Source organism: Colias croceus, chromosome 15 (assembly GCF_905220415.1).
Source record: "Colias croceus chromosome 15, ilColCroc2.1".
Lineage (NCBI taxonomy): Eukaryota > Metazoa > Arthropoda > Insecta > Lepidoptera > Pieridae > Colias > Colias croceus.
Genome location: NC_059551.1, coordinates 9,207,910 through 9,230,629, shown reverse-complemented (window position 1 = coordinate 9,230,629; position 22,720 = coordinate 9,207,910). Strand labels below are relative to the sequence as shown.

Genomic DNA, 22,720 nt, shown 5'->3' with positions numbered 1-22,720 from the left:
TCCTTTTTGATTCTGTAGGTACTAACTACTAACCAGTTTAAGTAGTTTTAGAGCTAGCGCGCAAGAGCAACTTTTGTCTCCGCAACTAGTTAGTTAGTTGCGACTTGCGTCGCACGTGCGCGCAATTTCTTACTAGCCCATAGAGTTGATGGGAGAGACAAAATAGTTGCGGAGACAAAAGTTGCTCTTGTGCGCTAGCTCTTAAGTTAATCGCAATGCTACACATAAGTCATAACCCGTAGTCGGTACTACATACCTATGAGCCATTAGCCAGCATGATGGATTTATTTATGGCCTAAACCTTAATAAGTTGCTCCATACTGAGAAATTGTACAGGCTATATTGTTATCAATATAAATTTATAAGGAAAAGGTATCAAAATAAAACACCGTCCTAATATTCACTAATTTATTTCTATAGATCACACGAATGACATTGGTTCCTTAGTCTAACATTAATATTACACAAAAAGATATTTACTCAGCCACTTTATGTTAGAGTGAAATGTCTACGTCGGAAAGAGACAGACTGATGGATCTGTCAAAATTAGCGGCAAATTTGAATATAGAATGCTTAGTATTACAAATTTATGAGAATTTTTAACATGTTTATTCTAGATTCGATTACATACATCGGAGTTGCAGAGAAGTAATTTTAAGTTCTATATTTATGGTTATAATGCGATGAAATCATGTTGTCTATAATCTATAAATTTTATGTATCCACTTACAGTTTACACTATCCATAATTTATTTCCCTATTTTATAATGTTTGAAAACATGGCAGAATAAACGGGAAAAAGCCGAACATTTATCATCATAAATTTGAAATACTTAACAATCCCTTATTATTTTATAGTATTTTCTAATCTATTCCAATTTGGTACCAAGATATATTATTACATTTTAACTGTCGACTACTTTTCAAACTACTAGTATTCAAAAGTGAAAAAGGAGCTCAACCAGAAACAGTATTTAATACGTTAACATGTTATAAGACAAAGACGCAAGATACGTTCTAAATAGCTCCATCTCTTTCAGCGAAGAAGAATTAAATTGTAATTATATTATGCCTCAGTACGTACACTGTTCCTAGCTTTTTGCGTAATGGCAATGACATCAGAGTTGCCAGTGTCAAAAAAACCCGCATTTTAACGTATGACAACAACAAAACAAATATTTAAGCGCCCAGCACCTATTTTGTGCCATTCTTACAAAAGCTATTTGTTTCTAATGTTTAAAGTTATTACATACAATGCGTTTGCACTAAAACCTATCTTATTTTAAAAAATATGTAATCAATACTCGAATGTTTTCTCTCTCACACACATGTCATTTTTCATGAGGGAAAGAGACAAAACACTGAGCAATTTAAACATTGATTAAGTTTATGAATTCTTACAGATTTTATTCCTCAGTAATCTAATCAGTTACCCCTTCCCTCTTGAATAATTTATCACTAGAGAGAAAGGGACAAAAATATTTTTTTTTTGTTTTTTAGTTTGAAACATTAATTACTTATTTAACAAACATTAATGATTATGGAAGCGTGTAAATAAAACCTTAATGACAAAAAAATAAGGTTGAAATTAAGTATGAAGTGAGGTATTTAATACAGTCCTGCTCACGAGATTTAACGGCTTTTTACACAAAATTTAGAAAATAATAATTAATATATGAATAGAATTTCCTTATATTTAAATAAGTGAAATTTCATTCCTTTTGAATTTAATTAGAAATTCTTAATATTCCCTTTTTTAAATCTCGTGAAAATAAACGAAATACTTGAAGATTAAAATTATTTCGTTTCGTATTTTTTCGCTCCGTTTTGAAATCACATTTATTCCGTTTAAAATTCGAACGAATTTTGTAATTTAGATTTAAAGAATGAACAGAATAAACGTTGAACATTATTTTTATTCATGTTACAGCATACTTATTACATATCAGATCGAACTTATATTTCGTAAATAAATATCCTACGTACATTTACACTATAATTATCATACTTATTTATAATTATTATTTATGATCTATTTATATTAAGAACAGGCGATAGAACATGGAATAAGGAATAGTTTAAGAACAGAAATAAATTAAGATGGAATTAATTTTATTCTTAAATCGAACAAAAATTTAGTTGCAACTTAGCTACCATCATGAAAAGACACGAATTTAAGTTATAGCAATATACAAACTTCCAGCGTTTAAATTACGTAAAAATTATACCTTCGTCAAATAAGTATGCAACTACTAAACCATGAAAAAAAAGTATTAAAAAAAGTGAGCTGTCAAAAAATTCATACACTAATTATTAAAAAAAAATCAAACAGAACATCAAATTTGAATTTCTTCTTCCACATAAATCGTACCGGCCAGCATTTACAGAGCTACAGGAATATTCGGCGACACTCGTCTATGGTCACGATCAGTGTCAAGTGTCAAATGTCTAGTATGTGTGACATGTGTCAATGTCAAGTGTCAGGCGTCATGTGTAGTGTCGCTGTCTGATTTTGCGTCGAGTGTTGCTGTCTGGTGTTGTATCGAGTATCGCTGTCTAGTGTCTGGTGTTATTTGTCGAGTTTAAGTGTAAGTGTCGGGTGTCTAGTTGTCGGCGGGCGAGTGTCGGTGCGACTTGTGGTGTTTGTGCCTGTGACGCTGCGGGTGCGAGCCGCCGTACATTTCGCGGACACCGGACCTGCAAAACGCAAAATTGAAGGTCAAAAGAGTATTTTTAGTGTATGGAGTTTTATGCAAGTGCTTTTAAAGGAACTCCGTGAATTCCGTTGGTTAAAGACGTGTTTTTTATTATGAGTAGAGTGTGCTTTATGACGAATTCATAGATAAGAAAATGTTTTTCGGATAAGTATAGACATTTTATATTTTATAAACAATATTTTTTTCTACGAGGGCACAAAGTACTATCTAAAAGTAGGAAATAACGTAAAAAAAACGCTAAAACAAATCATAACAACATTGAAAACTCTAAAACTAAAAGCGGACTCATGCACCGCATCCACTGAAAGCACTAATATATAGAAAAACATAGCAAACGTATATACAGCATACATAAATAAATAAATATGATTACTAGTAACATTAGTAGTAACGCCTCCTCCAATATCTGGAACTGGAAACGACGCCTTATGTAATAATTATTATAATTTATTAGCTAAACTATGTATTTAAATTAAATTCTGTTATCTATGCTATTAAATACCACGTTAGATGGACACAATGGAATATTTTTATTAAATACTTTAAGACATAGATCATATTAAAATATTATATAAGACAATAATGTTAAGATTTTAATCATAAAAGCTAATCAATATTGAGGAAACACTCTTTTTAAAGGTTTAAAATTATCCACATTCCTCATGGGGTTGGGACAAAGATGGCAGACAAGACAGAATGGTAGGAAAAAATTGGCAATCCATTTCTTTTTTTTTTACCCGACTGCCAAAGAAGGAGGGTAATGTTTTTCGAGTGTATGTAAGTATGTATGTATGTCTTTTCCTTTGTGACCACCTGTAGCCTAAACGGCTTGATGGATTTTGATGTATGAGGTATCGTTAGATTTGTCTTGATTACGGGAGTGTCATAGGATACATTTTATCCTAAAAGTCCCACGGGATAAAGACATAATAATATTTTTTCTAAATTTCCCTTTAAAAAAATATGTATGCGGTATCATTAGATTCATTTCAATCACTCTTTTTTTAGTGTGCAGTCGGGTATTTTGTTTTTTTAATAATTTACTTGTTTACTAAAAAAAATGTGAATTTTTTGATTTGGTTTTATAACAAAACTAGCTGGTGCGTTGTGCGCGGGCTGCAAGCAGCCCGCGAGCCCCTTTTGCCCCTGGGTTGAAGCAATAGGGCAGTCATTTGAAAATAAATTCGAATTTTCTGTCCATTTGTTACATCTGCTAACAGCGATTCTACAGTCAGTCGGTAATGCTTATAAATTCCCCATTCAAGTATTTTCCACTCCGGGAGGCTGTCCATCTTCGAGGGAGCGTAGTGCGCGGGCTGCAAGCAGCCCGCGAAGCATCCCAGGGCAGAAATCTTCAGTCATTTGAAAATGCATTAAAATTCCCCGTCAATTTGCTATTATCTGCAAACAGCGATTCCACAGTCAATCGGAAGTGCTTATAAATTTCAAATTCAAATATTTTCTATTCCGGGGGTCGGTTCACCTTCGAGGGTGCGTGGTGCGCGAGCTGCAAGCAGCTCGCGGCTCATCCCAGGGCAGAAATCTTCAGTCATTTGAAAATGCATTCGAATTTCCTTTCCATTTGTAACATCTGCTAACAGCGATTCTACAGTCAGTCGAAACTGCTTATAAATTACTTATATTCAAATATTGTTAAATTTTTTAAACGTCTTATCGATAGCGGGCAGTGACTTTTCATAATAAACTCAAGAGTTAACCTAACACGCTCGTCGCTTCGCTCCTCGCTACCTATTTGAATATTTAGGCCGGCTGCTGCCGCGACTCGCTCGCTTCGCTCGCTTGGCTCGTGCGATAGGTAGTTCAAAAGTTAACCTAACATGCTCGTCGCTTCGCTCCTCGCTACCTATTTGAATATTCAGGCCGGCCGCTGCCGCGACTCGCTCGCTTCGCTCGCTTGGCTCGTGCAATAGGTAGTTCAATAGTTAACCTAACATGCTCGTCGCTTCGCTCCTCGCTACCTATTTGAATATTTAGGCCGGCCGCTGTCGTGAATCGCTCGCTTCGCTCGCATGGCTCGTGTGGTAGTTCAAAAGTTAACCTTACACGCTCGTCGCTTCGCTCCTCGCTACCTAAACTGCTTATAAATTACTTATTCAAATATTGGTAAAATTTTTGAAACGTCTTATCGATAGCGGGCAGTGACTTTTCATAATAAACTGTTCAAGAGTTAACCTAACACGCTCGTCGCTTCGCTCCTCGCTACCTATTTGAATATTTAGGCCGGCCGTTGACGCGACTCGCTCGCTTCGCTCGCTTGGCTCGTGTGGTAAGTAGTTCAAAAGTTAACCTAACACGCTCGTCGCTTCGCTCCTCGCTACCTATTTGAATATTTACGCTGGCCGCTGCCGTGACTCGCTCGCTTCGCTCGCTTGGCTCGTGCGGTAGTTCAAAAGTTAATAAATATTTTCTACTCCGGGAGGCTGTCAACCCTCGAAGTTGCGCGGTGCGCGGGCAGCAAGCAGCCCGCGGCGCCGTCTTTTGCTGTTGCTATTCAATTACCCTTCCTACTATGGAAATTTTCATACAAAATTTTAGAGAAAAAAAAAATTTCGCTTTTTACCAAAAATTTTTATATACCTGGAAGCGGACCAGGTTTTGAAGCATTTTTTACTTAGGCGACCCCGACCTACCTGCCACCGGTTCAGAGAGCCGTTGAATTTCGTGATGTATGGAAAATGGAAACCGGGGGTCGGAGAGAAATTCTAAGTATGAAGTTTTGTAAATCTGGTCGATTTAAGCACAGAAGTCAATTTTCAGACCGATCGTGACGGAACCGGCGCCACCATCTTGCTTTGAAAAATTGGCCATTTTTGAAAAAAAAATTGCGTCCAATTTGAAATTTCTCGATTGCCCTGGTAGCGCCCCATCTTCCTGATCATTTTTTAGTTCTACACACCCCACCTATCTCGCGCCGTTTCGGAGAGCCGTCGAATTTCGCGTTGTATGAAACTCGGAAACCAGCTGTGGAAACTCGATTATGAGTATACCAACTTAATTTGCGGCTCGATTAAAGCCCCTGTGCCAAGTTTCAGCGCGATCGGACCAGCGACGGCCATTTTAGAATTTGTATGGCGGCGGCCATTTTTTCCGCCATTTTGAATTTTTTTCGCACTCTGTGGTAATTGCTCGAGGTCTACTACAAGTTTAGTTCGAGCACCCCAGATGCAGCTGCTACCGTTTGCGCGGGCCGTTAACCGTCTTCGCGAGATTAGGGAAAGTTTAAGATTTCGGATTTTTCTGGATATCCTGGGAGCTGGGCGAGTACGAACATGGTGTGAGTGTATTTCCGCGATGCGCCACCTCGTCTAAATTTACGTTTTTATGTTTGCGCCAAAAATGGAAAAATTCCAAAATCGAGCGTCCCACTATGGCTCCCTGGTAGCGTCCCAGGGTGGTGATCATTTTTAGTTCCGGGACCCCCAACCCAACTCGCACCGTTTCCGCAGGCCGTTGGAGTTTACGTTGTATGGAAGTTGGAAACGGGGGCCCGGAGCCACTCGAACGGGGCACCGATCGATTCGCCGGCTCGAACAGAGCACGTGTGCCAAATTTGGGACGTAAGGATTCATAAACGGCGATTTTGGCAAAGTACGGCGGCCATCTTGTTTTCGCGAAAATCCCCATTTTTCCACCACCCCTGGTAATCGCCACCAGTTCCGAGCATTTTTTGTTCAGACACCCCCCCTCCAGGTATCACCGTTTTTGCGCACCTCCAGGGGTCCACTCTCTTGTCCAGGGTGTTGGAGATGTCAATATTTTTCCGGTGGTCACTCGGCGCACCTCTACACGATCACGTCGAAATCCCCCCCACTTTCCACGTAGTTTCCGAGAAAACCGATGTCAGTCAGTGAGTCAGTGAGTGGTAGTGTAGCTTTATATATTATAACTAGCTGGTGCGTTGTGCGCGGGCTGCAAGCAGCCCGCGAGCCCCTTTTGCCCCTGGGTTGAAGCAATAGGGCAGTCATTAGAAAATGTGTTAGAATTCCAAGTCCATTTGTAATTTTCTGCTAACAGCGATTCCACAGTCAGTCGGTAATGCTTATAAATTCCCCATTCAAGTATTTTCCACTCCGGGAGGCTGTCCACCTTCGAGGGAGCGTAGTGCGCGGGCTGCAAGCAGCCCGCGAAGCATCCCAGGACAGAAATCTTCAGTCATTTGAAAATGCATTAAAATTCCCCGTCAATTTGCTATTATGCAAACAGCGATTCCACAGTCAATCGGAAGTGCTTATAAATTTCAAATTCAAATATTTTCTATTCCGGGGGGCGGTTCACCTTCGAGGGTGCATGGTGCGCGAGCTGCAAGCAGCTCGCGGCTCATCCCAGGGCAGAAATCTTCAGTCATTTGAAAATGCATTCAAATTTCCTATCCATTTGTTACATCTCCTAACAGCGATTCTACAGTCAGTCGGTAATGCTTATAAATTCCCCATTCAAAATTTTCTATTCCGGGGGGCTGTCCACCTTCGAGGGTGCGTGGTGCGCGAGCTGCAAGCAGCTCGCGGCTCATCCTAGGGCAGAAATCTTCAGTCATTTGAAAATGCATTCGAATTTCCTTTCCATTTGTAACATCTGCTAACAGCGATTCTACAGTCAGTGCTTATAAATTACTTATTCAAATATTGTTAAATTTTTGAAACGTCTTATCGATAGCGGGCAGTGACTTTTCATAATAAACTGTTCAAAAGTTAACCTAACACGCTCGTCGCTTCGCTCCTCGCTACCTATTTGAATATTTAGGCCGGCCACTGCCGTGACTCGCTCGCTTCGCTCGCATGGCTCGTGTGGTAGTTCGAAAGTTAACCTTACACGCTCGTCGCTTCGCTCCTCGCTACCTAAACTGCTTATAAATTACTTATTCAAATATTGTTAAATTTTTGAAACGTCTTATCGATAGCGGGCAGTGACTTTTCATAATAAACTGTTCAAGAGTTAACCTAACACGCTCGTCGCTTCGCTCCTCGCTACCTATTTGAATATTTAGGCCGGCCGCTGCCGTGACTCGCTCGCTTCGCTCGCATGGCTCGTGTGGTAGTTCGAAAGTTAACCTTACACGCTCGTCGCTTCGCTCCTCGCTACCTAAACTGCTTATAAATTACTTATTCAAATATTGGTAAATTTTTTAAACGTCTTATCGATAGCGGGCAGTGACTTTTCATAATAAACTGTTCAAGAGTTAACCTAACACGCTCGTCGCTTCGCTCCTCGCTACCTATTTGAATATTTAGGCCGGCCGCTGCCGCAACTCGCTCGCTTCGCTCGCTTGGCTCGTGCGGTAGGTAGTTCATAAGTTAACCTAACACGCTCGTCGCTTCGCTCCTCGCTACCTATTTGAATATTTAGGCCGGCCGTTGACGCGACTCGCTCGCTTCGCTCGCTTGGCTCGTGCGGTAAGTAGTTCAAAAGTTAACCTAACACGCTCGTCGCTTCGCTCCTCGCTACCTATTTGAATATTTACGCTGGCTGCTGCCGTGACTCGCTCGCTTCGCTCGCTTGGCTCGTGCGGTAGTTCAAAAGTTAATAAATATTTTCTACTCCGGGAGGCTGTCAACCCTCGAAGTTGCGCGGTGCGCGGGTAGCAAGCAGCCCGCGGTGCCGTCTTTTGCCGATGCTATTCAATTACCCTTCCTACTATGGAAATTTCCATACAAAATTTTCGAAAAAAAAAAATTCGCTTTTTAGCAAAAATTTTTATGTGCCTGGAAGCGGACCAAGTTTTTAAACATTTTTTACCTTGGTGACCCCAACCTAAGTGCCACCAGTTCAGAGAGCCGTTGAATTTTGTGATGTATGGAAAATGGAAACCGGGGGTCTGAGAGAAATTTTGAGTATGCAGTTTTGTAAATCTGACCAATCAGAGCACAGAAATCAATTTCCAGACCGATCGTGACGGAACCGGCGCCACCATCTTGCTTTGAAAAATTGGCCATTTTTTGAAAAAAAAATTACGTCCAATTTGAAATTTCTCGATTGCCCTGGTAGCACCCCATCTTCCTGATCATTTTTTAGTTCTACACCCCCCACCTATCTCGCGCCGTTTCAGAGAGCCGTCGAATTTTGCGTTGTATGAAACTCGGAAACCAGCGATGGAAACTCAATTATGAGTATGCCACCTCAATGTGAAGCTCGATTAAAGCCCCTGTGCCAAGTTTCAGCGCGATTGGACCAGCGATGGCCGTTTTAGAATTTGTATGGCGGCGGCCATTTTTTCCGCCATTTTGAATTTTTTTCACTATCTGTGGTAATTGCTCGAGGTCTACTCCAAGTTTAGTTCGAGCACCCCAGATGCAGCTGCTACCGTTTGCGCGGGCCGTTGACCGTCTTCGCGAGATGTGGGAAAGTTTAAGATTTCGGATTTTTCTGGATATTCTGGGAGCTGGGCGAGTACGAACATGGTGTGAGTGTATTTCCGCGATGCGCCACCTTGTCTAAATTTACGTTTTTATGTTTGCGCCAAAAATGGAAAAAATCCAAAATCGAGCGACCCACTATGGCTCCCTGGTAGCGTCCCAGGGTGGTGATCATTTTTAGTTCCGGCACCCCCCACCCAACTCGCACCGTTTCCGCGGGCCGTTGGAGTTTACGTTGTATGGAAGTTGGAAACGGGGGCCCGGAGCCACTCGAACGGGGCACCGATCGATTCGCCGGCTCGAACAGAGCACGTGTGCCAAATTTGAGACGTAAGGATTCATAAACGGCGATTTTGGCAAAGTACGGCGGCCATCTTGTTTTCGCGAAAATCCCCATTTTTCCACCACCCCTGGTAATCGCCACCAGTTCCGAGCATTTTTTGTTCAGACACCCCCCCTCCAGGTATCACCGTTTTTGCGCACCTCCAGGGGTCCACCCTCTTGTCCAGGGTGTTGGAGTTCGCTATATTTTTCCTCTGGTCACTCGGCGCACCTCTACACGATCACGCCAAAATCCCCCCCACTTTCCACGTAGTTTCCGAGAAAAGCGATGTCAGTCAGTCAGTGAATCAGTGGTAGTGTAGCTTTATATATTATAACTAGCTGGTGCGTTGTGCGCGGGCTGCAAGCAGCCCGCGAGCCCCTTTTGCCCCTGGATTGAAGCAATAGGGCAGTCATAAGAAAATGTGTTAGAATTCCCAGTCCATTTGTAATTTTCTGCTAACAGCGATTCCACAGTCAGTCGGAAGTGCTTATAAATTCCCAATTCAAATATTTTCTATTCCGGAATGCTGTCGACCTTCGAGGGTGCGTGGTGCGCGGGCTGCAAGCAGCCCGCGAGCCCCTTTTGCCCCTGACTTGAAGCAATGGGGCAGTCATTTGAAAATGCATTCGAATTTCCTGTCCATTTGTTACATCTGCTAACAGCGATTCTACAGTCAGTCGGAAATGCTTATAAATTCCCCATTCAAATATTTTCTATTCCGGGGGGCTGTCCACCTTCGAGGGTAGGTGGTGCGCGGGCTGCAAGCAGCCCGCGAAGCATCCCAGGGCAGAAATCTTCAGTCATTTGAAAATGCATTCGAATTTCCTGTCCTTTTGTTACATCTGCTAACAGCGATTCTACAGTCAGTCGGAAATGCTTATAAATTCCCCATTCAAGTATTCTCCACTCCGGGAGGCTGTCCACCTTCGAGGGTGCGTGGTGCGCGGGCTGCAAGCAGCCCGCGAAGCATCCCAGGGCAGAAATCTTCAGTCATTTGAAAATGCATTCGAATTTCCTGTCCTTTTGTTACATCTGCTAACAGCGATTCTACAGTCAGTCCAAACTGCTTATAAGTCACTTATTCAAATATTGGTTTAATTTTTGAAACGTGATTCTCGAATTTCGTTAATTTGAGGTGTCTAATCGATAGCGGGCAGTGACTTTTCATAATAAACTGTTCAAGAGTTAAACTAACACGCTCGTCGCTTCGCTCCTCGCTACCTATTTGAATATTTACGTCAGCCGCTGCCGCGACTCGCTCGCTTCGCTCGCTTGGCTCGTGCGGTAGGTAGTTCAAAAGTTAACCTAACACGCTCGTCGCTACCTATTTGAATATTTATGCCGGCCGCTGCCGCGACTCGCTCGCTTCGCTCGCTTGGCTCGTGCGGTAGGTAGTTCAAAAGTTAACCTAACTCGCTCGTCGCTTCGCTCCTCGCTACCTAAACTGCTTATAAATTACTTATTCAAATATTGGTAAAATTTTTGAAACGTCTTATCGATAGCGGGCAGTGACTTTTCATAATAAACTGTTCAAGAGTTAACCTAACACGCTCGTCGCTTCGCTCCTCGCTACCTATTTGAATATTTAGGCCGGCCGCTGCCGCAACTTGCTCGCTTCGCTCGCTTGGCTCGTGCGGTAGGTAGTTCATAAGTTAACCTAACACGCTCGTCGCTTCGCTCCTCGCTACCTATTTTAATATTTAGGCCGGCCGTTGACGCGACTCGCTCGCTTCGCTCGCTTGGCTCGTGCGGTAAGTAGTTCAAAAGTTAACCTAACACGCTCGTCGCTTCGCTCCTCGCTACCTATTTGAATATTTACGCTGGCCGCTGCCGTGACTCGCTCGCTTCGCTCGCTTGGCTCGTGCGGTAGTTCAAAAGTTAATAAATATTTTCTACTCTGAGAGGCAGTCCACCTTCGAGGTTGCATGGTGCGCGAGCAGCAAGCAGCCCGCGGCGCCGTCTTTTGCCGTTGCTATTCAATTACCCTTCCTACTATGGAAATTTCCATACAATATTTTCGAAAAAAAAAATTTCGCTTTTTACCAAATATTTTTACATGCCTGGAAGCGGACCAGGTTTTGAAGCATTTTTTACTTCGGCGACCCCGCCCTACCTGCCACCGGTTCAGAGAGCCGTTGAATTTCGTGATGTATGGAAAATGGAAACCGAGGGTCGGAGAGAAATTCTGAGTGTGCAGTTTTGTAAATATGGCCGATTAGAGCACAGAAGTCAATTTTCAGACCGATCGTAAAGTAACCGTCGCCACCATCTTGCTTTGAAAAATTGGCCATTTTTGAAAAAAAAAATTGCGTCCAATTTGGAATTTCTCCATTGCCCTGGTAGCGTCCCATCTTCCTGATCATTTTTTATTTCTACACCCCCCACCTATCTCGCGCCGTTTCGGAGAGCCGTCGAATTTCGCGTTGTATGAAACTCGGAAACCAGCGATGGAAACTCGATTATGAGTATGCCACCTCAATGTGCGGCTCGATTAAAGCCCCTGTGCCAAGTTTCAGCGCGATCACACCAGCGATGGCCGTTTTAGAATTTGTATGGCGGCGGCCATTTTTTCCGCCATTTTGAATTTTTTTCACTATCTGTGGTAATTGCTCGAGGTCTACTCCAACTTTAGTTTGAGCACCCCAGATGTAGCTGCTACCGTTTGCGCGGGCCGTTGACCGTCTTCGCGGGCTGTGAGAAAGTTCAGGGTTTCATATTTTTCTGGATATCCTGGGAACTGGGCGAGTATGAATGCGTCATTGGTGTATTTCTCCATTTCACCACCTCGGCTATATGGACCTTTTTATGTTTTCGCCAAAAATGGAAAAATTCCAAAATCGAGCGTCCCACTACGGCTCCCTGGTAGCGTCCCAGGGTGGTGATCATTTTTAGTTCCGGGACCCCCCACCCAACTCGCACCGTTTCCGCGGGCCGTTGGATTTTCCAATGTATGAAAGTCGGAAACCAGGGCCCGAAGCCACTCGAACGGGGCACCGATCGATTTGCCGGCTCGAACAGAGCACGTGTGCCAAATTTGAGACGTAAGGATTCATAAACGGCGATTTTGGCAAAGTACGGCGGCCATCTTGTTTTCGCGAAAATCCCCATTTTTCCACCTCCCCTGGTAATCGCCACCAGTTCTGAGCATTTTTTGTTCAGACACCCCCCCTCCAGGTATCACCGTTTTTGCGCACCTCCAGGGGTCCACTTGGTTTTCGAAGATGATCGAGATCGCTATATTTTTCCTCTGGTCACTCGGCGCACCTCTACACGATCACGTCGTTATCCCCCCCCACTTTCCACGTAGTTTCCGAGAAAACCGATGTCAGTGAGTCAGTGAGTCAGTGGTAGTGTAGCTTTATATATTATAATAATAATAATTATACTAAAGTATATGGTTAAAACCAACAAAAAATTAGAACCAACACAAATTATAAAATGGGTTAATATAATCGTATTGCCCTATATATAGGCTATATATATGCCCTAAACCCACATAAAATTAGAACAAAAAACAACAAATTAATCGTAATTCCCTATATTGCATACCCCACTAAAACCCACAAAGTTAGACCCAAAACACAACAATTATTGTATTTCCCCACTTGACCCTATTACATTATCTGGACAAGCCAATTATGGGCTTGCATCCCCAAAAAACCCACATAAAAATAGAACAAAAAAACAATAATTAAATGTTATTTCCCTATATCCCCCCCCCCCCCAAAATTACAACCAAAAAAACTGATACTTTTATCGAATTTTCCCTATATTCCATCGTATATTACCTGGAAGAAGTAGCCAAAGGGTTGGCCGTAGTACGCAGAGGTCGTCTAGCGCTCGGACGAGTTCGTCTCGGTGCTTCACTGTAAGAGATGCGCTAGCTACTTACACTACGCTATACTACTCGTGGTGGATGGTGGACAAAAACGTAATTAAAAACAACATTGACTTCGAAAAGTATATGCTTTGATTAGTTTTTAGGTGATAATAAACGATCTTTGAAAATCTAGAAAGAGTTGTTAATTTAGATTTTAGAGGGTACTTTGCAAAATTTTCGGGCATTTAAATGGAAGCATAGTATTTCGAAACGATTTACATTTTAGAGGGTACTTTGAAAAGAAAAACGGACGTATGTTAAAACGTAATTTATTTAATACTTCTAATTAGTCTGTTTAAAATAAACAACTTATTTTTAAACTGAATATTTCTTAAATTATTATTGCTGAAGTTGTAAGTCAAACAAAATATGATTTAATAATTCTTTGTCAAATGCAAAAAAAATGATACTGCAAAAAATTAACTCGCCATTTATACTGTGCGTATCAAAAGTAATTAATTTCTTTATAATACTTTATCCACCTATCCAACACAATAATATAATGCAGAAAAATAAATATGTATAAAAAACTAGAGGCATAAAAAAGCAATATTTGCAAATAAAAAAATCTTCATGCTAGCTTACTACACTATAACCGTAAACTAATAAATGTATACCTAATAATAAGCAATATTATCAATAAACATGTTATAAATATCCTCAGTTCTAGAAAAAATCGATCACGATTCGGAATTTGCGTCCTTGATCAAACTGTTGGATCGAAATCTACCTCATGATCAAATGTTTTTATTATTTCAAAGCATCTTAATGCTTACTTTTTCAGATTTTCATTCGAAGTGTCTGAAAATCTGAATGATTTTTCCATTATAATTATAGTTGATAAACCTATGATGATTTATTGAAATTTATAGTTATATACTTGAGTGTACTTGAGTATAGGATAATTTTTATCCTATACTTAATATGAGTATACTTGAGTATAGGATAATTTTTATCCCGGAAACCCCACGGGAACGTTCCCATATGCCAGTTTTTCATTTACAACGCGGGTGAAGCCGCTGGCGGAAAGCTAATAGGGTTCAGCCGTTCACACACAAATTATACAAATTTGACTGACCGGTTGGCTTAATTGGTAGTGACCATGCCTTCCAAGCTAGAGGTCGTGGGTTCGATTCCCACCCAGGGCAAATGTTTATGTTATGAACATATATGTTTGCTCTGTGTCTGGGTGTTAATTATCTATACAGGGTTACTTGTAAAACACCAGCAACCTCGCAAGACAAGATAGCTAACATCATAAGTAGACATCGGATTATATGCATTTGCATGTTTGCATATGCAAATGCATATAACTCTCTAATTACGCCGTTAGTGCATATTTTAGCCTTTTTCCTCCAATCGTGCATATTTCGTTAAGTAGCGGGAGTTTTAATTGGTTGACAAACCTTTATTAGCCAATCAGAACGCTCAGCGAGTAAACAAACCCTATTTTGGCATGGTAAAATGGCAAAAAATTATGAAATGGGCTCCATTTAAGTAAATTTTGAGCCATTGAAAATAGGGCTAGGTTACCCTTTTCGGGCTAAAAACTTAAAACACGGGTTGAATTCCAAAAAAGGCCTAGATTTACCCCGAAAAGGTGGCAACACTGGGCTCGCGGGTGAAAAACGTCACAAATTTGCGCTCGAAAATTTGCTAAAAAGCTTAATTGTATATTGCTACAAAAACTATACTTAATTTTAAGAAAACTTCGCTGTTTTTTTTTATTTTGTATTGTGCATATTTTAGGCATATCAGCTGTTTTTGGTGCATATTTCGGCCTTTTTTAGTGCATATTTGCATGCATATTTTGGCATTTTGTTAGTGCATATAATCCGATGTCTAATCATAAGTAACAACATTTGTTCTACGACTTTTGATAATTTATTACATTTTATTTTCATACAAAAATAAATATTCATTTAATTTTCTGTTTGAATATACGTGCTTCGTTTGAACACTACGCGCATCCCAAAAATTACGTAAACAAGAAGCGAACGAGAGGGGGAAGGTAGGGGCGGAGCGGCCTATCTGCGACAGTCAGCGCATAGACTTACAAATGTTAGGAGAGTACAATAAAAGCTTAAAAAATCATTTAAAAGAATTGCGTTATGTCAATAATCGTAGAACAACTGTTGTTACTTATGATGTTATTAGCTATCTTGCCCTGCAAGGTTGCTGGTGTTTTACAAATAACCCTGTATAAGTATTTATTCAAAAATTATATATGTATGTTTATCAGCCATCTGGTTTCCATAACACATACCGTGCCGTGTGTGAAAATTGTCCTGAAATATTTATGTAAATCATGACTCACGTAGCTACTGGCGGTGCGGGTAGCGCGAGGCGCGGCTCGTGGCGAGGTGTGTGCGAGTGCGAGTGTGTGTGCGCGCTAGATGTGATGGCGCGCGCGCTGCGGGCAGCGGCACCGCGGGCCGCGCGCTCTTGGAACTCTCTGGAATTTGTCATTTATGTCAAATATAAACTATGATAATTAAAAAAGCTAGATACGTTACCCGCTCTCTATTTTGGCAAGAAAAAACTCAGCTAAGTGCCCGAGTTTCACTTAGTCACGCACCATTCAGCGTCGTGGCTGGACGTTCTTTTAATATTTTAATCGGCAGTTGTTATTACGAAGTACATGAGTGAGACATGTATTATGTCTCGTGCGTGAGAGTGAATGAGAGAACAACTGTATTGGTGATAATGCGTTAGTAAGTAAGTATGTATTAATTACGCTGTTTTTTAGTGCAATGATGTTGGTGTATGCCGCGTCTACTAGTATAATTTGAATATAAATAAAAAAAGTGTGTGTGTACTATGTACACGCGTTAGAAGTTATACTTCTTTTGCGTATGGAAAAAAATACTAGAATATACAACTTGAACTATTACATACCACCTAGAACTAACTTCATGCTGTTAAATTTAGGTGTCGGTGTGCGCGCGCATCGTAAAAATAAACTCTCATCATTTTTCTCCATCGCGCCAAAAGAAGTACATATAACTTCAAAAACGACGTGTGTCTAACTAACGAACTGAATCACAATAAATAAATTTGAATTTGCATTCATGTTTTTTTATTGTCAACGTTCCATTTTTTTATTAACGCTATCCCTTGCTTATAGATAGCTATAATGTTAATCTTGTGACAGCTTGCACTTTGCCAGTGTGATAGATTCTAACCTGCACTGGCATAGGAAGTATGTTTTCCATTATAGACAAATTTATAATTCCACCTTGAGATCGACCTTTTTCTATCTATTTTTAAATTTATATTTCTAACTCATTTTGAATACTACAAACCAAAATATCAAATTCATACAAACCTGTCAAACTGTTCCGCCTCATCTTCCTCCAAATTGATAAACTCCTGCCGCTCCTCAGCGTCTCCGGAGTACACGTTCTGTTCCCGCTCGATCACGTGCGCACGCTCGCCGATGTGGTGTCCTGGTAATTATTCATATTTATTAGACAGGTAATAGATATCTATACTTATATTATAAAGCTAAAGAGTTTGTTTGTTTGTTTGAACGCGCTTATCTCAGGAAATACTGGTCCGATTTGAAAAATTCTTTCGGTGTTATATAGCCCATTTGTTGAGGAAGGCTTTAGGCTATAGGCAATATATCATCACGCTAAAACCAACAGGAGCGGAGCAATGCGGGTAAAACCGCGGAGCACAACTAGGTCATTTAATAATAAATTAATTAAATATGTAAATAGCGATAAATAGTACTGAGGTACTAATAAGGTTGTCATCGAAAAAAATGATTTAAATTTTTTTAAAGTAACTACATACTTCCAAATATGAATCATCACAATCATTTTTTTTATAAAACAGCTAAAATAAATCTTTCAGCTTTGTCAAAAAGGGACTGAATTTATGCATTTTATTTTTACGAGTAATTAGGTCAACATGTATAAAATTCATGTAAAAACCAAGAAATAAAACATATCTGTTATGACCACAAACCAAATTGATAGTGTTCTATAACAAATTATATGTTCAATCCTTTATTAGTTATTCGGCTTGAAACATAATATTTTACTGGTGTTGTATTAAAATTAGAGATGCACCGAATATTCGGTTCCTATCCGGTATCCGGCTTATCCGGCCCTTTTTTACTATCCGGCCGGATACCGGATGGTAATGTAGTATCAGGCCGGATACCGGATAGTAAAATTGGTAGATTTTATAAATAGAATCGAAATAAAGACAGTTGTAATTGAAGCTTTTTATTATTTTTAACGAAATTTTTTTCGCTGACACGATAAAAGTGTCTCTACCAAGAACTGTGACCGCGCGAACGTTCACTACGAAACAAGTCAAAACCTGCACTGCACAGGCGGCGTGCCGGTGCGCGACACGCACCTACGAAACTCAAAATGCCGTCGGCCGAATATTCGGCGGCCGGATACCGAACATTCGGCTGGTGGTCAGGCCGAACATCCGGTTACCGATATCCGGCCAAACAGTGGCGGTACGTTCATACAAGCCGAAAAGCCCGGCTTGCCTAAGGAATTCGCTACGAGACAGGAAAATACCCAAATTCACTTTTGAATATTCGCGCGCAACGAGCAATTCAAAATTTGCTCCGAAATTCAATGAAAACTCACCTACAAACAATGTCGAATTCGAGTCAAACTTTTTAATTTCATCCTTCTTGCTATCTAAATAAGGTCGTACTTTGTATAAACAGTGCGGTGTCCTTCTTGAGTGACATATAGTTTTCTCGCTTGCACTCGTGGGCTTTTACCGGGCTTTGCGCTTATCTCTTCTAACGTATGAAATTTCGTTGAAGTAGCTACATACCTATCTATAGAATTCTATAGCAAAATCTATGGCCAACAAAGCCGGGCTTTAACAGTGTGAAGATAGTTACGATTGCGCGTCGCGCGAACGAACGTCGTGAATATTATTGTTAGTAATTAGTATAGTTTAGCGCGTGATTATACCGGTGTAATTTAGGTTAAGTTTTTCGAATTTTGTGATAAAATAAGTGTCGCGACACAGATTGTATTGTAAATTGTGATGGTTTGCTTTGTGCTCAGCGGGGAAAGGTAAAATCATTCATTTACTGTAAAACAACAATAAATTTCTTCATCAAAACCAACTCCCGATTTGTGCAGTAAGTCACATAAACCAAATTTTAATTGTAATGTTTACGAATTAATCGATTTAATGAATGAGAATTGGTTAGAAGAAGCCTTCTGATAAAACTTGCACATATTTTGGTATTTACGATTCTTGCTAGTAGGTAGTTCTTCCACGGAGCGTGCTTTCTCAGCGTTAAATCGAATTCATAGGTAGGTTAGGAACGTATTTAAGAAATACACAAGGCCAAGAACGCCTTTCTGAATTAACAATGACTGTCATTGAGAAAGAGCTGTTAATTGAATTAAAACAATCACCTAAGTAAGTACCTACTTCTATTCCGATGTTATAAAATATTTCCTTCAGAAAGATCGGCGTTTTGAATTAGAATATAAATGATCTGTACAATATTTTATAATAATATAATGTCATACAGTTTTATATAATTTATAGATATAGATTTTAATATGATTGTATTGGTAAACGTTTCACTCAACTGTTTGCGGGCGCGCGTGAAGATTTAGAAGATTTGATTCGGTATGTTCACATTTTTTATAAGTTTTATAACGAACATAGGTACTTACCTACTTAGTAACACAGTGTATACCTAATTCAAGAAAAGGGTACCCAGCAAACACTTCGAAAAATTTGGGCTTGCCCAGTCCTTACACCCTAGGCACGCCACTGCGGCCAAATAACTATTCGTTGCATCTCTAATTAAAATGGCTTTTTAAATGGCGTATATCAAGAAAGGTACATTATTTTAAGTGATAGAATCAAAGTCAAGAGTTGTAAAATCTGACTGCCTAGTTTCTTTTATGTTCATAAAATGATAAACTAATAGTAATAATACACATACTCACCGATAGACATTTTCTTGACCCCAGTGCGAGAGTCCTGCAGAGTTTTGCGTGTCTCCTTCACTCCGTTGGGACCAATCTTTGTGCTGCTCGATGAACTGTATACCTGTTGACAGTATATAGTTTTAATTTCTGCTTTCATATACATACATACAGGTATTTAGACTTTTAGTTATGTTCTCAAGTAATTTTGTAATTTAAACAGAGTGATTGTATTTTTTTTTCAAATAGAATAGTTACATTCCACACGTGTTTTTTTTTATTGTATTTTTTTTATTGTGTTGCTCTTGGATGGATATCAAAAGCAAACAAAACAATAACTAACTGAATATTTCATTTTATTTTTACTTATTACTACCACATTAAAATATACATTTTCAGTTATTCACATAAAGTGCTCAACAATAAACTGCGCAAATATACCTGTATTTTATCATTAAAATATGTTCATAATACTATAATTTATGCTAACAGTCATATGTTGTGGGTATACCTGCGGCTTTCCATTTGGTCCGCTGGACATGACGACAGTGCTGCTGCTAAACGAAGTGCCTGGCCCCATGCTGCCGTCTGATATATTATTTGCTATAAAATTAAAACAGTTTTTTTTTATTATAATATGTGTAATATCAAAAACAAATTAATATAAAGAAATTGAAAAAACATTAGAATTTTTTAATTCTCAATTCAATCATTAAGTAAGAAAAAAATGTTATTCTGTTTAAGACATTTGCATTTCCCAACTTTTTTCAAATAGATTATAGAAGGTGAATCATGAAATGTGACTTTGCTAATTACAAAAAACAATAGTTCGCATTGCACGTAAAAAGCATTCCAATAATACCTGCAAACAATGTATTCATTGACGGCATCTGCGGCATGAATGGCATGAGAGCGCTACCGTGGCGCGGCCCCATGAGAGACAGGGTTCCCTCACCGAGCATACAGAACGGATCGGAGAAGATGGAGTTCATCATGTTGCTCATCTGACGCATGTGGCGCATGTGCGATCTGGAATCGATTTATAAAGAACATCTCATGAAATTATAAGTTAAAATGTGTTAATGGCGGCGACACACTATCTAGTTTATTTTATAAAATATTCAGGATGATTTAAAGCCAAAACTTATCTTTAATTCCACCCAGTTGATGATAAATTAATCTAAAAAACTTATCACCGTTCGCTATGTGATCCTTTAGTTCTATAGGCCATTTAATATTTATTTATATCCCTTTGCAAAGCCAGGTCAAACCACTAGTTTATCATAAACTGAATTAAAATACAGTTGATAAAAATACACACACTATAAGCAAATTTTTCTTCAGTCATTTGAAAGAAAAAAGTCACATGAAAGAGGGTAGTATAAAAACAGTTATTTAAAGATTCAAACGACCGTCGCAATACTTGCGAAAATCTCGATCACGTGTAAACTTATTAGTCAATACTGTCATTTGTTGTAACTTGTAACATATTTCTTCAAAAAGAACACCATTGGAAAAATTTTCCATTCCTTAAGTTTAAGACTCTGAGATTTCATACTACCCATATATATTATTAGTGATATTCCACATATTTGTAAGCTATAAATTATTATGGCCTTGCTAATGAAACAATTCCATGTGAAAAGTAAACGAAGCTTACCCGAAAAATGGATCGTCCTCAACGTCCGCCATCAAAGATCCGAAAAGAGACATTTTATTAGCACTCTAGGAATATAAACGAGAAAAAGATCTTTCAGATAAAATCAAAAAGTTACAGAGATTCACACAAAGCGCAATGAATTCAATATTTGCAGATAAACACGTATGATTGTGCAAAACCGAAAGCTCTAGCAAATATCAAATATCAATTCAGCAGCACATTCGCTCTCTCACAACAAAAGTCAGGGGGGGGACACTTAGAACAAACTGACATTTATTAAAGAAAGCCACGCGATCTATACTTTGGCGAGTAAAAACTTATTTAAATAAGTTTATATTAAATCCCCAAAAGATGGCATCGCACTTTCCGAAGTTTTTGCAAAGTGAATAAAGATATTTAAATAAATGGAAATTATTCTTTAAACATTGTTTTATTTTAATAGATCGAATGCATGTCTTACTTTTTTTCAAATTCCAATAAATAATTTTGCGATTTCAATCGCTTCATATGGTATCAAATTAATAAACTTGCAACATCTTCTGAAAGCTTCTCAGTGTTGTCCTATATGAAATCAATGCAGTAAAATAAGGCAAATGAAAACCTTTCTTTATTCAAAGTTTATATGAATTAGAACAATAATCTCAGATTTTTAATTCAGTACCTATCTTATCTAGAACTATAATTATTCAGGAAAATATTTTACATAAAAAAATAGTGCGTTTAACTAAATAAAATACTGAAAACGTCTTATTTAATTTACATGAAAAGTGTTAAATATGATTTATTAATTGGTAACATTGACTAACTTTTTTTTTGTAATTTGTATTTGATAATTCTGTCATAAAATGGCGGCGACTATACGTGAACGGTGAAGTTTATTTACGTTAAAATTACTTAATTAGTTCATTTTGTTGATAATCGTGTGAAGTTTATAGTTCTCGTGAAAGTGTGGTGAAAGTGCGTTGAATCGAGCCCTACGTTCAGGCTTTCAAAACGTTTTACTGAAAATTATGTGCACGGACAGTTTTGTTTTAGATAAGTACTTAAAAATATGTAATATTACAATATGTGAAAGCATTTAAAAAATAAAGAACTAATTTCTTTTATTGTCGTTTTCTTCATTATCCTTAGTAAGTACTTCAATTTGTTTTAAGAAATTTGACTGAATTATACCTATTTAGCACTTCCAAATATCTCATTTTTAAAGACTCCGTATTTATATTCATATAATGAAACTAATATAAATACTAATTATATAAGCTAATTATCTTGTAATTATTACAACTGAAAAGTTTTTTTTAAATCACCTAAATCTTTAAAAACCATCCATTTTGTAATCATTTAGATCTTAGTCTTATTTCTAAAATGTTGAAAATAAATTATAATAAATCAGTTGTAGGTATTCTCTGAAACAATATCGCTCTCCTATTTCAATAACGACGCAAATAAAATATGTGAGCATTTATTCCAGGCACATATTATTTTTGCCTGAAATGATTATTCAAATTAAATTGCGTCGTTATTTATAGAAGAGTAGTGATAAAAAAAATATACCTACTACCTATGTATATTAACGTATATATGTATGTAGGTATATGGAATTAGTTCTAACCCCAAAATCCAGAGGGCTCATTGTCGCCAGTCAAAGTCAAATAGGTTGGCCTTCATATGCTTCAAGAGGGCTCTCTATGCCCTATTATACATTATACTCTTTGACAAAAGTCAAAACTATAAATTAAAATCTGACTTTACTCTGTTGTCTCTGCCTCGCCCATAATAACAGATTAAACTATACCTGCGTGTGCAGATAAATAAAAATAATCAAAAA

General features: G+C 38.8%; 1 protein-coding gene across 3 annotated transcripts; it reads right to left on the bottom strand.

Annotated features, from left to right (window-relative positions):
• Positions 1-394: 394 nt before the first annotated feature.
• Positions 395-21,130, bottom strand: LOC123697815 (myeloid leukemia factor). Of its 3 annotated transcripts, XM_045644368.1 has the most exons (9): positions 20,893-21,130; positions 20,095-20,261; positions 19,744-19,835; positions 19,254-19,356; positions 16,622-16,742; positions 15,611-15,748; positions 13,202-13,279; positions 3,091-3,129; positions 395-2,697 (listed from the first exon to the last, which is right to left on the bottom strand). In XM_045644368.1, exons 1-8 carry the CDS (start codon positions 20,943-20,945, stop codon positions 3,099-3,101), a joined length of 783 nt encoding a protein of 260 aa, XP_045500324.1. In that variant the 5' UTR covers positions 20,946-21,130; the 3' UTR covers positions 395-2,697; positions 3,091-3,098. The 3 variants fall into 3 exon arrangements, with proteins under 3 accessions (XP_045500324.1, XP_045500323.1, XP_045500325.1); XM_045644367.1 differs by lacking the exon at positions 3,091-3,129; XM_045644369.1 differs by lacking the exons at positions 3,091-3,129; positions 13,202-13,279.
• Positions 21,131-22,720: the final 1,590 nt, after the last annotated feature.

Coding starts and splice junctions, on each gene's coding strand:
- LOC123697815 (XM_045644367.1), bottom strand. CDS start 20,945: ATGTCTCTTTTCGGATCTTTGATGGCGGACGTTGAGGACGATCCATTT. Junction 20,262..20,892: donor GAGGACGATCCATTTTTCGG/GTAAGCTTCGTT, acceptor AATCGATTCCAG/ATCGCACATGCGCCACATGC. Junction 2,698..13,201: donor CCTTTGGCTACTTCTTCCAG/GTAATATACGAT, acceptor TGCGTTTTGCAG/GTCCGGTGTCCGCGAAATGT.